General features: G+C 42.5%; 1 protein-coding gene across 1 annotated transcript; it reads left to right on the forward strand.

Moving 5' to 3' along the window:
• Positions 1–211: 211 nt before the first annotated feature.
• Positions 212–9,838, forward strand: LOC138837953 (arylacetamide deacetylase-like 4 family member 1). Its single transcript, XM_070036949.1, has 4 exons — positions 212–379; positions 2,826–3,042; positions 3,773–3,836; positions 9,070–9,838. Exons 1-4 carry the CDS (start codon positions 212–214, stop codon positions 9,836–9,838), a joined length of 1,218 nt encoding a protein of 405 aa, XP_069893050.1.
• Positions 9,839–12,387: the final 2,549 nt, after the last annotated feature.

The raw sequence follows: 12,387 nt of genomic DNA on the forward strand, positions 1-12,387 counted from the left end.
CGGGCTTCAGAGATGTTGGGCCACTTCGTGTCCAGGGCAGTATCTGATGCAATCTCTTTTCTCATTTTTCAGTGTGTCAAAACCTTTATCTCTGTTGGTGATTCAGACTTTGCAAGTTATAAAGTGCCTGGGTCTGTGGGCAAGAGATAATCTTAATACCTTCTCTTGGAGTCAGGAGTTCCTCAGCCCATTCTGAAGGAAGAAGCACACCATGATTGCTTTGTTGGTGATCCTTCTCACTGTTGGGTACATCCTGGTCCTGGGGTTCAGCTTGTGGATTCTCATAGAATATTGGATAGTTATTGATGTTCCATCTGCCATCATCCACACCATAAAGTTTCGGATTCTGCACTCCAGTGGCCATCTAATATTCACATGGGTAAATATCTTTTTTAATTATTCTATAATGTCTGAGTACTGAGAAAGGAACCCTTGGGACAACATTTTGTAAAAACATAGATAGTCTACAATTTCAGGCTAATACATATTGATCAATGAAAAGGGCTGAGAAGGTGGCTCAGTGGTAGAATGCTTGCCTTGCATGCCTGAGGCCCTGGGTTCGATTCCTTAGCAACAAAAAAGCAAAAAGAAAAAAGCCGGAAGTGGCACTGTGGCTCAAGTGGTAGAGGGCTAGCCTTGAGCTGAAGAGCTGAAGGACAGCGCCCAGGCCCAGAGTACAGGCACCATGACTGGACCACCCCACACACGCCCCCGCCCCGCCAAAATAAAGAAAAGAAAAGAAAAGATGCCTCACCTTTTCCTCTAGGCTCATTGTGGAAAAACAAATCAAATGTGATGGCCATAAAAATGAGCCTTGATTGTCCTTATCTCCACTCACCAAACAGGCAGTTAACAGAAGAAACTCATAGAGTAGGTTCTAAAAAGAAAGAATCTGTGGTCTTTTTGAGTTAGATAATGAGTTGTTATAATGCCTAGTGGCCCTGCCTATGAAGAACAGCATGGGTTAAATAGTCCATAGCAGACAGTGTAAAACATATCCTGTTACTCATATGTAACTTAGACGAGTGAGGCTGTAAGAGTCCGTGGCTGTTGATATGCTTTGGAAGATTGGAACCAGCAGTAATGATGTTAAATCTCCGGACAAGATTTTGCTGCCAGTGAAATTCCTCCATAAAACTGGGGAGGGTAAAAAGTGTTATCTGTAACCTAATAGCATCTGTTCTTGAGCTTTGAAACTTAGGCAAGACATAGAACAACAAGAGTAAAGTACGATGTTAATACTAGAATATTTTTTAATGTGACAGTACTTGGGTTAGAACTCAAGGCCTCATGTCCTCACTCAGCTTCCTTGCTCATGTTTGGTGCTCTATGGCATGAGCCACACCTTTACTTCACCATTTTGTTGTTTTATTGGAGGAAAAGGAAGTCTCCCAGATTTTGCTGCCTATGCAGGCTTCCAGTCATGATTTTCTGAATCTCATTCTCTTAAGTAGTTAAGATTAGAAGCATAAGGCTTCAGTGCTCAGTGAATGTCACTCATTTTACTTGGCAGATAGCTATTTGTCTAAAACATAGGAAGTAGTTAGGCATGAGAGATCAATGCCATCCTAAAAAACAATAATAAAGATGTAGAGAAGACAAAGGAAGCAGAGTATTTTTTGTTGGCAGAAAATTATGTGAGAGTAGATCTAATGGGCACTTGTGGAATATCATGTTGTTTATCTATCTATCTATCTATATCTACTCAGATAAATATTGATACAAACATAAATGTTGATATAAATATATAAGTTGATACACACCTATGGGACAGGGTAGACTCTGTGTTGTCTTAGACTGCCTTTCTGCCCCAGGATGCTAAGTGATATTAGGAGATCAGAAGGCCTTCAAATCCTTCTAGGTCTTTGGGCTCCTCCAGTGAGAAAGGAGGCCATATGGCAAGTCAAGAGGCACCTCAAATGGGAACCAGATTCCATGGTACATTCACATTGTGATAATGAATCTGTGTCATGCATAACCAGTGAAACTCACCGACTCGTCCCCAGCCTCAGTATTATAGCTGATCAGAAAGCAGATGCATCATCAAGGTGAGAAATTTATAGCTACCAGAGTCCAGTGCCTGTAATTGAGCATTGCCATAGCATCAGAGTAACCCCAGAATGCCTTAATTTCACTTACAACCTGCTATTGTCCCTGACAAGGGCAGATGCTGAAGAAATCATGAAAAAGGCAAATCATCTTTGCAAAGTTCATTCTGTGCAGATTTCATGCACTCTGAAAACCCTGCTGTTCTGAAGAGGGCACCGCCAGGAAAGGTGAAGTTGAATCACCTCATTCAAGGTTGAGGCAGCAGTACAGCAGCCTTCACATGCGGAGTAGAGTTTCCAAGTCTGGGGATGCAGGGCTGAACTTGCAGCAGGTTCATAGTCAACATTTGTCTTTGCAGTGATATATGTGGAAAAAGAGGACCCTAAGAGTTGTGTCTTAGGACTTCAGTGGTGTGGCTTTTCTCCTATGTGTATACAGGGTATGAGTGAAGCAATAAAGGAAGTTTCCGTTTGACCTCGGTAATGAGGTGCAGGCTGGTAGAAATTATGTAAGAATCAGATATAATCCAAGGCAAGTAGCAACAAGATTTCCATCTGATGAGAATGAATAGCTTTCCTAGATTTCCTGCTTCTCCATTCTAACAATCACTTGAGAAGTGTCAATATCCATAAACCTTAGGAGAATCTGATGAACTCATCTCCACATGGGAGCAGTGTGCACATTGATTCACACTGGTTACAAAATGGCTCATATAAAGCATTGAAAGGAACTGAGTCTTCAACGATAATTCAAATTTTTCTCCAACTCTCCTCCAGGGGTGTATACTTGAGAAGCTAAGAATTTGCTCCATGCCCAGCTTTTATCAATTTGCACTAAATCTACTGCCAATATGGAAGGACCCTAGAGTGGTGGTGACCAACCTGCGATTTGGGACAATCAGCGTGAGGCTGTTCCAGCCGAAGGCAGTGTCCTCCTGCCCTCGTCGAGGCGTCATCTTCTACCACGGAGGCTGTGCAGTTATGGGCAGCCTGGGTAAAGAGCTTTCCTGTGGTGTGTGGTCATGGAGGAAGGGCCTCATTACCCATCAGCCTCATCTAGCTATCCAGTGACCCCTGGGAGGGGCCAATTCTAGCAGTCAATGGAGCTTAGTGGAGCTCAACCAAGTAGAGGTGAGGAACACACCATCAGTGGAATTGCAACTTCCTGGCAGTGATTTTCACAATATGGTCCCTCAATGCAGGTGCAGGCCAGGGTTTTCCCAAAGTTGGCTTCTAGATACATGGCTATGACTCCTCCCTTCCTTTCCATTACTGCCTTAATCATATCCTCTCTGCCTGTAGAACCTGTGACAAACCCCTGCATTAATCACAGTGGGCCACCCAGAGACACTAAATCCTCACCAAAGTCAATAGATAAAATAGTTAATCTTCCTCCTTCTGATCCCAACTCCTTAGTCCAAACTTCTACTCCAAAGTCTATTTCAGATGCCTGTGCCTTCTAGGGTCTCAATTTACCCTATTGTAAAATAAGCACTGCAGAAGTTAAGCCTCATGGCCCATTTGAGATATGATATGTGGTAAATTGTAGATAGATATCTGGCTTTGCCTACACAGAGCTTCACAGTGTTATTTCAGAGGAGACAATAATAGGACACAGACAGTCTGTTATCCAGAGGCCTACAACAGCAGCTGCTCTCAGTGGGGCTGTGGTGGTAAGTGATGGTCCCCATCATGGCCTGAAGTCTCTTGTTCCTGTCTTGCAGATGTGTACCACAACACATGCAGTTTCATGGCCCTGAAGACAGACTCAGTGGTGCTCTCAGTGGGGTAAGTGGAGTAAGAGAGGGAGAGTAGCAGCCATAGCAGTCCAGGAGGAGGATGTACAAGATCCAGGAGCCCTGACCACAGGTGTCCTTTTATACCTTCACTCCTAGCCAGCGGTAAAGTGCCATAGGATATCAGAAGGGTGGAAAATCCTCACCAACACTGGGCATGCAAGCATCAGCTGTGGTGGAGTAAACACAAGATTGCATCCCTTCATTTTACACAGTCTCCATCACTTTAACAAACACAGGAGGAAAGTATCCTATAGAGAAATAGGATTTTAGTTTTGTTCACTCTTTGAGGAGTTTAGTCCATGCAGGCTAGCGAGCTTGTTTCATTTCTAGGTCCCTCTGTTAAGGTATGTCATGATTGTGGCAAGAGGACATGACAGAGCCTAGCTGCTCTCACAATTGTAGTCAGGAAGCAGAAAGAGACAGGAATGTATCAGGAATAAGACACCACTTAGACATACTTACCTACTTTCTGCATGTAGCACCCAATTCTTATTATGTCCAGATAATACCCTGAAATTATTAATTCATCAGTGGATTCATTCATATGTAAATTTAGATCCTTCCTTTTCCTATAACTTGCAATAATTGGTGTCAATTACTATGAAACAAGCCTTCAAACCTGAGGTTTTAGAGATACAACATATCAACACCACAACCTTCTGCCATGGACTTCAAGGGCTCAAGGCCATCTCACAATGCAAAAGACATTGGTCCCTGTCCAAGAGTCCTAAAAGTGTTACTTGTTACAAGATTGTTCACAAGTCCAAGTCTAGGGACCGAGAATGTGGCTTAGTGGCAGAGTGTTGGCCTAGCATGCATGAAGGCCTGAGTTCGATTCCTCAGTACCACATACACAGAAAGAGTGAGAGGTGGTGCTGTGGCTCAAGTGGTAGAATGCTAGCCTTGAGCAACAGAGCTCAAGGACTGTGAGTGCCTAGACCCTGAGTTCACCAACCAGCACTGTCAAAATTTCAAATCCAAAGTAGTTTCTGAGACTCAAAATAAATTTCTATCATGGGTCCTTGAAAACTTAAGAGCAAGTTAAATTCTTCCAAGATGAAATGGGACAGAGTAAATAATCCCATTCCAAAAGGGAAGTATGGGAGTTCCAGAGCAAGGAGGAGAACAGAGCAAGACCAAACCATAGCTGGGAAAGCATGAAGCCATGTGGTGCCTTTCCATCATCTGGAGCAGCTGTTGCTCCAGCCTGTGGGCTGTGTGATTAAAACCCAACTTCTTCTGTGTTGAGCTGGCTCTCATCACTGCCTGCAGATTTACTTAGCATATAACCCATTTTCCTGACATCATCAACTTCTTTGTGTCTGCACGGCGGCATAGCTTCAGCCTCACACCTTCCCCCACCAATTACCCATCTCAAGGACTGCCTGCCTGCGGGGACTCCAACACTGCTCTGCTTTGCCTAGCTAATCAGGCTGTCCTTTGAATTCTTAGTGGAATATACAAAACTGTCCAGAGTAGTCATGGATGATGCCAAAAATTGTGTACCAACAGCACATGGAGTAGCAGGGCTTCTTTGAACCACTGTGGAATTAGCCAACTACTGCAAGCGTTACTGACCATGGTAAAATGAATCCTAGAGACATAATTTACTATATGTCCTATGGAAAGAAGGTGCTCAAGTGTGAGTATAAATTTTCACACTTGATCTCCTAATTGGTTGGTGTCTAGACAATATTTATTATTTTTATTTTGTTTTTTGTCAGTAATGGGACTTGAACTCTTGGCTTGGGCACTGTCCTTGCGCTCTTCAGCTAAAAGTGAGCACTCTACGACTTGTGCCACATCACCCCTTCTGGTTTCTTAGTGGTTTCTTGCACATAAGAGTCTCATGGACTCTTCTGGCCAGGCTGGCTTTGAACTGCATTAATGAGATCTCAGCCTCCTGAGTAGCTAAGATTTCAGGCATGAACCACTGGTGCCCAGAATGTCTGGATAATTCTTGAGATACTCTTGAGGGATCTTTCCCATTCCTTAAGTAAAGTTTTCTTTCCATTTTCTTAACTATTTCCTTTACTCAACTATTCTCTTTAACAACCATACCCTCTTTGTCCAACACTTTTAATAATAACTTTCTGCAACAGACCATCTATTTTTCAAATGTTCTTGCTCTGTGTCTTTGTTTCTAACTGTCTGTATCTCCCACAAAGTCTCAAGGCATGGACAAAGTGGAGAGTTCTTTGCCAAAATGTCACACAAATGGTATTTAATCCCATTCACAAAAGAATCATGTCTCCACCTCAGACCTCATGAGCACCATCTGTTATGTCAACATTCCTATCAGCATTCTAGTCTTCAGAACTTCTCCCAGAATCACCTACTTCCCTCTAGTTCCACACTTGGGGGCCTTGCCACCTTACATACCAAAGTTTTCCATATTCCTTCCACAGACAAATTCCTAGAGCTTAAGAACCATATTCTAGTGTGGTCATAGCAACCATCCTACTTCTCTGCACATCAGTTCAAAATTTTCCTCACTCTAAATTCTTTGTAAAGATATATTTTAGCTCATGGTTCCCAAAGTATTATCTCATAGCCTATTTGCTGCACTAATATGGACTGATCATAAATTCAAAAACCAAAGCAAAATTGTCATCGAGTGGTATCAGAAAGATGACAGTGAGAGTCAGTGTCCAGAGAGAAGGTATACTTGAACAGCACCTTCAGTTTTCTACTTCTTCTAACTAGGTCTGACCACTAGTCACTGCCCTTTAATGCTGAGAGATTGTGAGTCAAGAAGTGTTCCATCCATTGTTGAAGTAAGACCCTCACCATCTTGTTACCAGACTGCCATCTCAGTTGGGTGTCATTCCAGCTTCACAAAATTTCCAGCAAATAATTGAATGAGACATACTTGACCTGTGATCCTAGCTAAGCAGGTGACTGAGATCTGAAGATTACACTTCAAAGCTAGCCCAGGTGGAAATGTCTCTGTGACCTGTATCTCCAATTACCTGCATTGTCAGATGTCTACCTGTGGTTCAAGTGCTACATTGGTTAAAAGAAAAAGACCCGTAGGAATAGCTCTGAGTTCATGTACCAAACCAAAACACCACACACATGAGTAATGAGAGAAGCAGAAGTTCATTGAAGGGAAAATGAGCTATAGTGAGTAGGCTACACTCCACAGCTAGCTAGTGAACCTGAGCAAGAGAGAGGCAAGGTCAGAGGAACATTAGGCTGTTTAGGCAGAGGGAAAGGGTAGAGAATTCCTCCCAAAGGAAGGATGCTTCATGATGGGAGATATTTGAGTGGCTGGTGGTGGTAGTAGTATACTAGTTATGTAACTGTGTGTCTGTCCTAACAATGCATTCTGTTACAATAATATTAATGATATGTACCACATAAACATAGGAGTTAAATGTAGGGGGGTTCTTCCCCGAATTCTCTTAAGAATACCCTGGCAGTGTACTGTGCATATGATGTGACACGAAGTGGAATTTTATTTAGCTAACCAATCTAAATTGTTTGCCAACAGTGCTTTCTGATAGTTATAAAGGTAAAGTCAGGGGCAAAATAATGGGCTGCTCTTACAAGTGACTATAGAACAACAGATCCTGGTTTCTCTGTCTGATTCAATCAGGTCATGTCTCAAGAATTGACTCTACCAAGTAGGAAACAAGACTTGGATAAATGAGCCTTTCCAACATACCTCCTATCGAAACTATAGAATGACTGAGCTAATAGGGAACATTCAAGAGATCTTTTGCAAATGAACCCTAAGAATAGTTAAGATGTTAAGCAATCTTCGTAAAGTTAAGGGGAAATTTTTCACAAGTATACGAAAGTTTGCTAATAACCTTGAGAATTTAAAAGAAAACACCAAATCAATATTTAAAAATTTTCCTAGACCCAAAACAGCAGTGTAAAAAGAAAAGGACAAAATAAGGTGAATCTGAGGATAGTATGTCTTTCAGGGGAGATATAGATGAAGATGGTAGGGAAGCAGCATTGTCTGCAGGCCCAGGTCAATGTCCTGTTCACTGTATACCATCCTTGATGGTTCTACAGGTTGACAATTCTTCATTTAAACACCTACTTATTTATCTACCTATGTACCTTCCCATGTTCTTGCCTACCTGCGTATGTGTATACTCCTCTACCTAACAACTGCCAAGAATAGGGAGATGAATGTGGAGAGTAACTAAATATAAATCACTGTTCTTGGAGATAGCAACAAATCATTGGAGTGGAGAAAAAAGTCGTAGGCACTGGTACTAGTATGATTCTATATTTAAGTCCAAAGAGTCCTGAAAAGTCAGTGTGATACAGTTTAGAGAAGGGAGTGAGTGAAGTTCTTAAGAAGACTATAACTTCATGCCTCCCTGATGGACTCATTCCATTTGGATTTCCTCTGCATGAGGCGCCACGGCAGCTGTAGGACTCTAGTAAGTTACTAAGCATCTCTAGACTATTTTGAAATCACTATGGAGAGCAAAATCTTTACAGTGTCAAGACCTGATCTCAATGGGCTACTATAGTATCTGAGCTTCTAACATAATAGTCCATGATCCAAAAAGCCTTGGAGAAAATGTAATTGCCTCACAGAGACCACAGCAAGGTTTCCTCAAGCACCTGCTGCTCAAGGCTGCGAGGAATTTTCATGTGTGCTGTTATAGCAGATACTTGCAGAGATCTGGCCCATGGATCACAGCAGATTGATGGGCAGCTTTGGAATTATGCAGAGAGAAAAGGAGCTTCAGACTTACCACAGGGTGCCATAGGAACAGTCAAAGAGAAGAAGGCTGAGAGAAGTTTCAATTCAGAAATAAGTTCTTCCTTCTCACATTACCCTCTCTTCTTTCCTGTCTATTCCTCTGTGGAAAAAAAAGCAATTTCACTAGGACATCAATCTTAGCTTCCAATGACTGCTGAAAGATTATGAGACCACCAGTAGCTGAAGTGCGACCCTGCCCCTATCATTGTGTATTTTCTGTTTCCAAAGCCAACAGATTGGACATTTCAGAAACTTGGGTTTGCTTGCCTATGGAAGCAGATAGGGATTTGGATTGGGCCACCCTGACTCTAAGCAGGTTCTTCATATGCACACATAGAAAAAATAGGAATCCATGTGTTTTTTTGGCTACACACAGTCTGAGGACTTTATCAGAAGTGGTCTCCTCAGTGTGGTAGAGGACGCTGTTCAAATGGCATCTTCTAACCCTCTGCTCACTAGGGTACTGGGTTTCCTTTTTCCTCCACAGGTACCGCAAGCTTCCTGACTACCATCACCCAGTCTGTTTCAGGGATTGTCTGAATGCCACCATCCACTTCCTGAAGACACTAGACACCTATGGGGTGGACCCCTCCCGGGTTGTGGTCTGTGGAGACAGCTTTGGAGCTACCATTGTGGCATTCGTCAGCCAGGCCTTGGTGGGCAGAACAGATATTCCAAAGCTCCGGGGTCAGATCTTGATTTACCCTGCTCTCCAGAGCATCAATTTCCAGTTACCATCACATCAACAGAACAAAAATGTCCCATTTCTCAGCAGAGATGTCATTATATGTTTCTGCCGATATTTGACAATTGACCCCTCCTGGAAAGATGCCTTGTTAAAAGGTGCTTGTGTTCCTCCCCATATCTGGGAGAAGTATAAGAAATGGTTGAGCGCTGACAATCTCCCTGAAAGGTTCAGATACAAGTACCAAGCAGAATTTCTCGCACTTTTTAATGAGGATGCCTATCTGGAAACCAGACATGCTTTTGAAGTAGAATATGTCCCCCTCATTGCTGATGACCAGATTATTGCTCAGCTTCCAGGGGCTCTCATAGTGACCTGTGAGTGGGACTTCTTCAGAGATGATGGCCTACTGTATAAGAAGCGCTTGGAAGACCAAGGGGTCCCTGTGACCTGGTACCACGCAGAAGATGGTTTCCATGGATGCTTGCCATTTTTTACTAAAATTATTTTCAATTTCCCCTGTTGTGAGAAAGTTATGTCTGCCATAGTCAAATACTTAAGGGAAATATGATGGATTTGTTGTGTCTCTGTTTTAATGACTGTACTTAATACCTACAAGGCCCTGGATTTGATATGCAACATTAAAAATAGGGATAAGAGAAAAAAAACAGCACCAAATAAATAGAAGTAAGGACTAAATGGTATATACGCTAATGAAGATGAACTCAGATGGTCTATCCACCAGTTCTACAGCACTGAGGAAAATGATGCTATCAAAGGCAGACAACATGGCTTTGGTTTCGTCTTTTCTTTGCAGCATATAAGCATATGCAGAATAAATTGCACTTATATGTCATGCTGTCACTGTGTAAATCGTCCTCTTGATTCTAAAGCTTTCCAGAGGCATACTCTTACTAAAGGTGGAGTCACCTCATTACTCCTGAGGTCATCGTCAGTCCAACAAAGCCCAACTCCCAATGCCTCCAGCTGACCTGTGAAAGTAGTCATCCATGGGCTGGACTTCAAAAAGAGGGCTTTATAAGAAAGAGAGAGAGAGAAGGTGCAAAGTGGGGAGAAATGGCAGCCAAAGATGAGTTCTGATGAGCTTCAAGCTTTGTGTAGTTCAAGTCTTATTCAGAATTCCTGAGGTAGATCCCTGACTTCGAAGAGCCAGGTCCTTAGGGCCAAGTCTTCCATGGGAAGTGTAGAGGGGTGTGAACATCCATCCCTGAGAGAGCAGGTGCAGACTCCTTTCTCAGGAGAACCTCTGGGTCCTGAAAGTGGTTAGAAAGTACATAGTCTTTGCTACTCCAGGGTCATTCTCTCTGTTCATAAATAACTGATGGGGACCTCTCATTGCACACTAGGTCAGCCACAGTAGTGGCTACATGGCCAAAGTGCATCTGTGAGATCCCCAGCCCCATTGTGGTCTTGATGCAGTGAAGAGATGAAACTGGAGGATCTCTTCTGTGCAACTATCGCTTCTCTGGGTTCCAATACTGTGTTAGTCACTCTTTCATTCTTATAACTAATGCACAAAGAACCATCTAACGGAGGAAGCATTGATGCTGGTACACGGGGTTCAGAGCTTTTCAGAAATTCAATCAGTTGTGGTGGAGTGGATATTGGAAAGCTAGTCACATCACAAAAGTCAAGAAGCAGAAAGAAAAAAGACAGGGGGCATGGAGGGAACGAGGGAGAGAGGGAGAGTGAGGAGTGGACACCCACTGGCTTTCTGCTTTCCTCTTTTTTGTGAGTCTGCCCTCTGTGGGATATTGCATCCTAAATTCATATGAGTCTTTCTCCTTTATTTAATCCTCTCTAGGAACATCCTTACAAAGAAAAATATGCTTTTCTAATCTCTCACACAACTCTCAATCCAATTAAGTTGTCAATCAAGAATAATCAACATAAATAGAAATTAAAACACAGTCCTCTAATACCAGAAGGCATCATAGGCATAGCAAAGTCTGGGAGACTCTGGGCCCCATAGCAACGCCATATCCCCAAATAATGAAGCACAAATCAATGGTAACAATCCCCCTCATCCTCTATGATTGATGGAGAGTGTTGTCCTTTAGGCTTTCCTGTCCACATGGTAGATCCAATTGTATTGGGCTCTTGAGAGTCTAAGCAGACATGGTTCATGGTTTACACATCAGCAGCTTCCTGAGCAGTCCCTGAACTCTTCTGCTCAAGGCTAGCATTCTACACCTTTATACACAGGTACACTTCTGGTTTCCTGGTGGTTAGTTGGAGATCAGAACCTCATGGACTTTCTTGCCAAGGCTAGTTTCAAATCAAAATCCTCAGGTCTTAAACTCCTGAGTAGGTACTTTTACAGTCATGAGCCAGAGGCCCCTGGCTACATTGGCATTCTTTTCTTTCTATACAGCAATTGTATCACCAATTTGGTAACAACAAAACACACTCATTGTATCGTGCTTTCTGAAATTCAAGGGTCTCACATAGCTCAGCAAAGTTCTGGTTTAGGGCTCCATTAGGCTTCCAGGAACCTGTTGGAGTTCTGTCTCAGTCTCAGCTAGAAATGATCCATATTCAACCTTCCGTTGTTAGGTAGAGTACAGACCTCTCAGGTGAGAGATTGAGAGCCTGTGTTTCTTCCAGCTTTTGGCCAGATGTCAGCTCTCCTGAGATTAGGTGATTACATAAATTTCAATATTTCCCAGTATTTTGGAATAGTAATACTTAGTTAAAATCACAAATAAATTTTAACCTTCACAAGACAAGTCTTCATTATCATGGTGCATGAAGTTTGTGAATTCTATGAGCTTTGACAAAACAATTATTTTTTCCACATCAGGTGATGTTTACATTTCTTTTCTTTTGCTTACTGTAAGCTGTTCCCTCTTTCCCTCTCATTCCTCCCTTCCCATAGCTGTCTTTGGGTTGCTTAGTTCATGTTCCTCTATGTCGACTGCAGCTGATGGGGCCTTTGTTGTGTGGTGTTCCATTTCTCACTTATTCTGCATCCTCCTTCTAGCTTCCCTCCATTGTGTGCATATATATACCATGTATATGTTCAAGAATATGGAGTCATTTAGCAATGATATGACAAAATGAGAAGCTGTCCATTGTCTCTACAGTCCTGCTACTTTG

The sequence above is a fragment of the Dipodomys merriami genome, unplaced genomic scaffold, assembly GCF_024711535.1.
Source record: "Dipodomys merriami isolate MVZ:Mamm:240054 unplaced genomic scaffold, mDipMer1.0.p SCAF_28, whole genome shotgun sequence".
Taxonomy (NCBI): Eukaryota; Metazoa; Chordata; class Mammalia; order Rodentia; family Heteromyidae; genus Dipodomys; species Dipodomys merriami.

Excerpts from the sequence above, each read along its gene's own strand:
- LOC138837953 (XM_070036949.1), top strand. The coding sequence starts at position 212 with ATGATTGCTTTGTTGGTGATCCTTCTCACTGTTGGGTACATCCTGGTC. Across the intron at positions 380-2,825 it reads GCCATCTAATATTCACATGG|GGGTGTATACTTGAGAAGCT; the intron begins GTAAATATCTTT and ends ACTCTCCTCCAG. Across the intron at positions 3,043-3,772 it reads TGCAGTTATGGGCAGCCTGG|ATGTGTACCACAACACATGC; the intron begins GTAAAGAGCTTT and ends CCTGTCTTGCAG.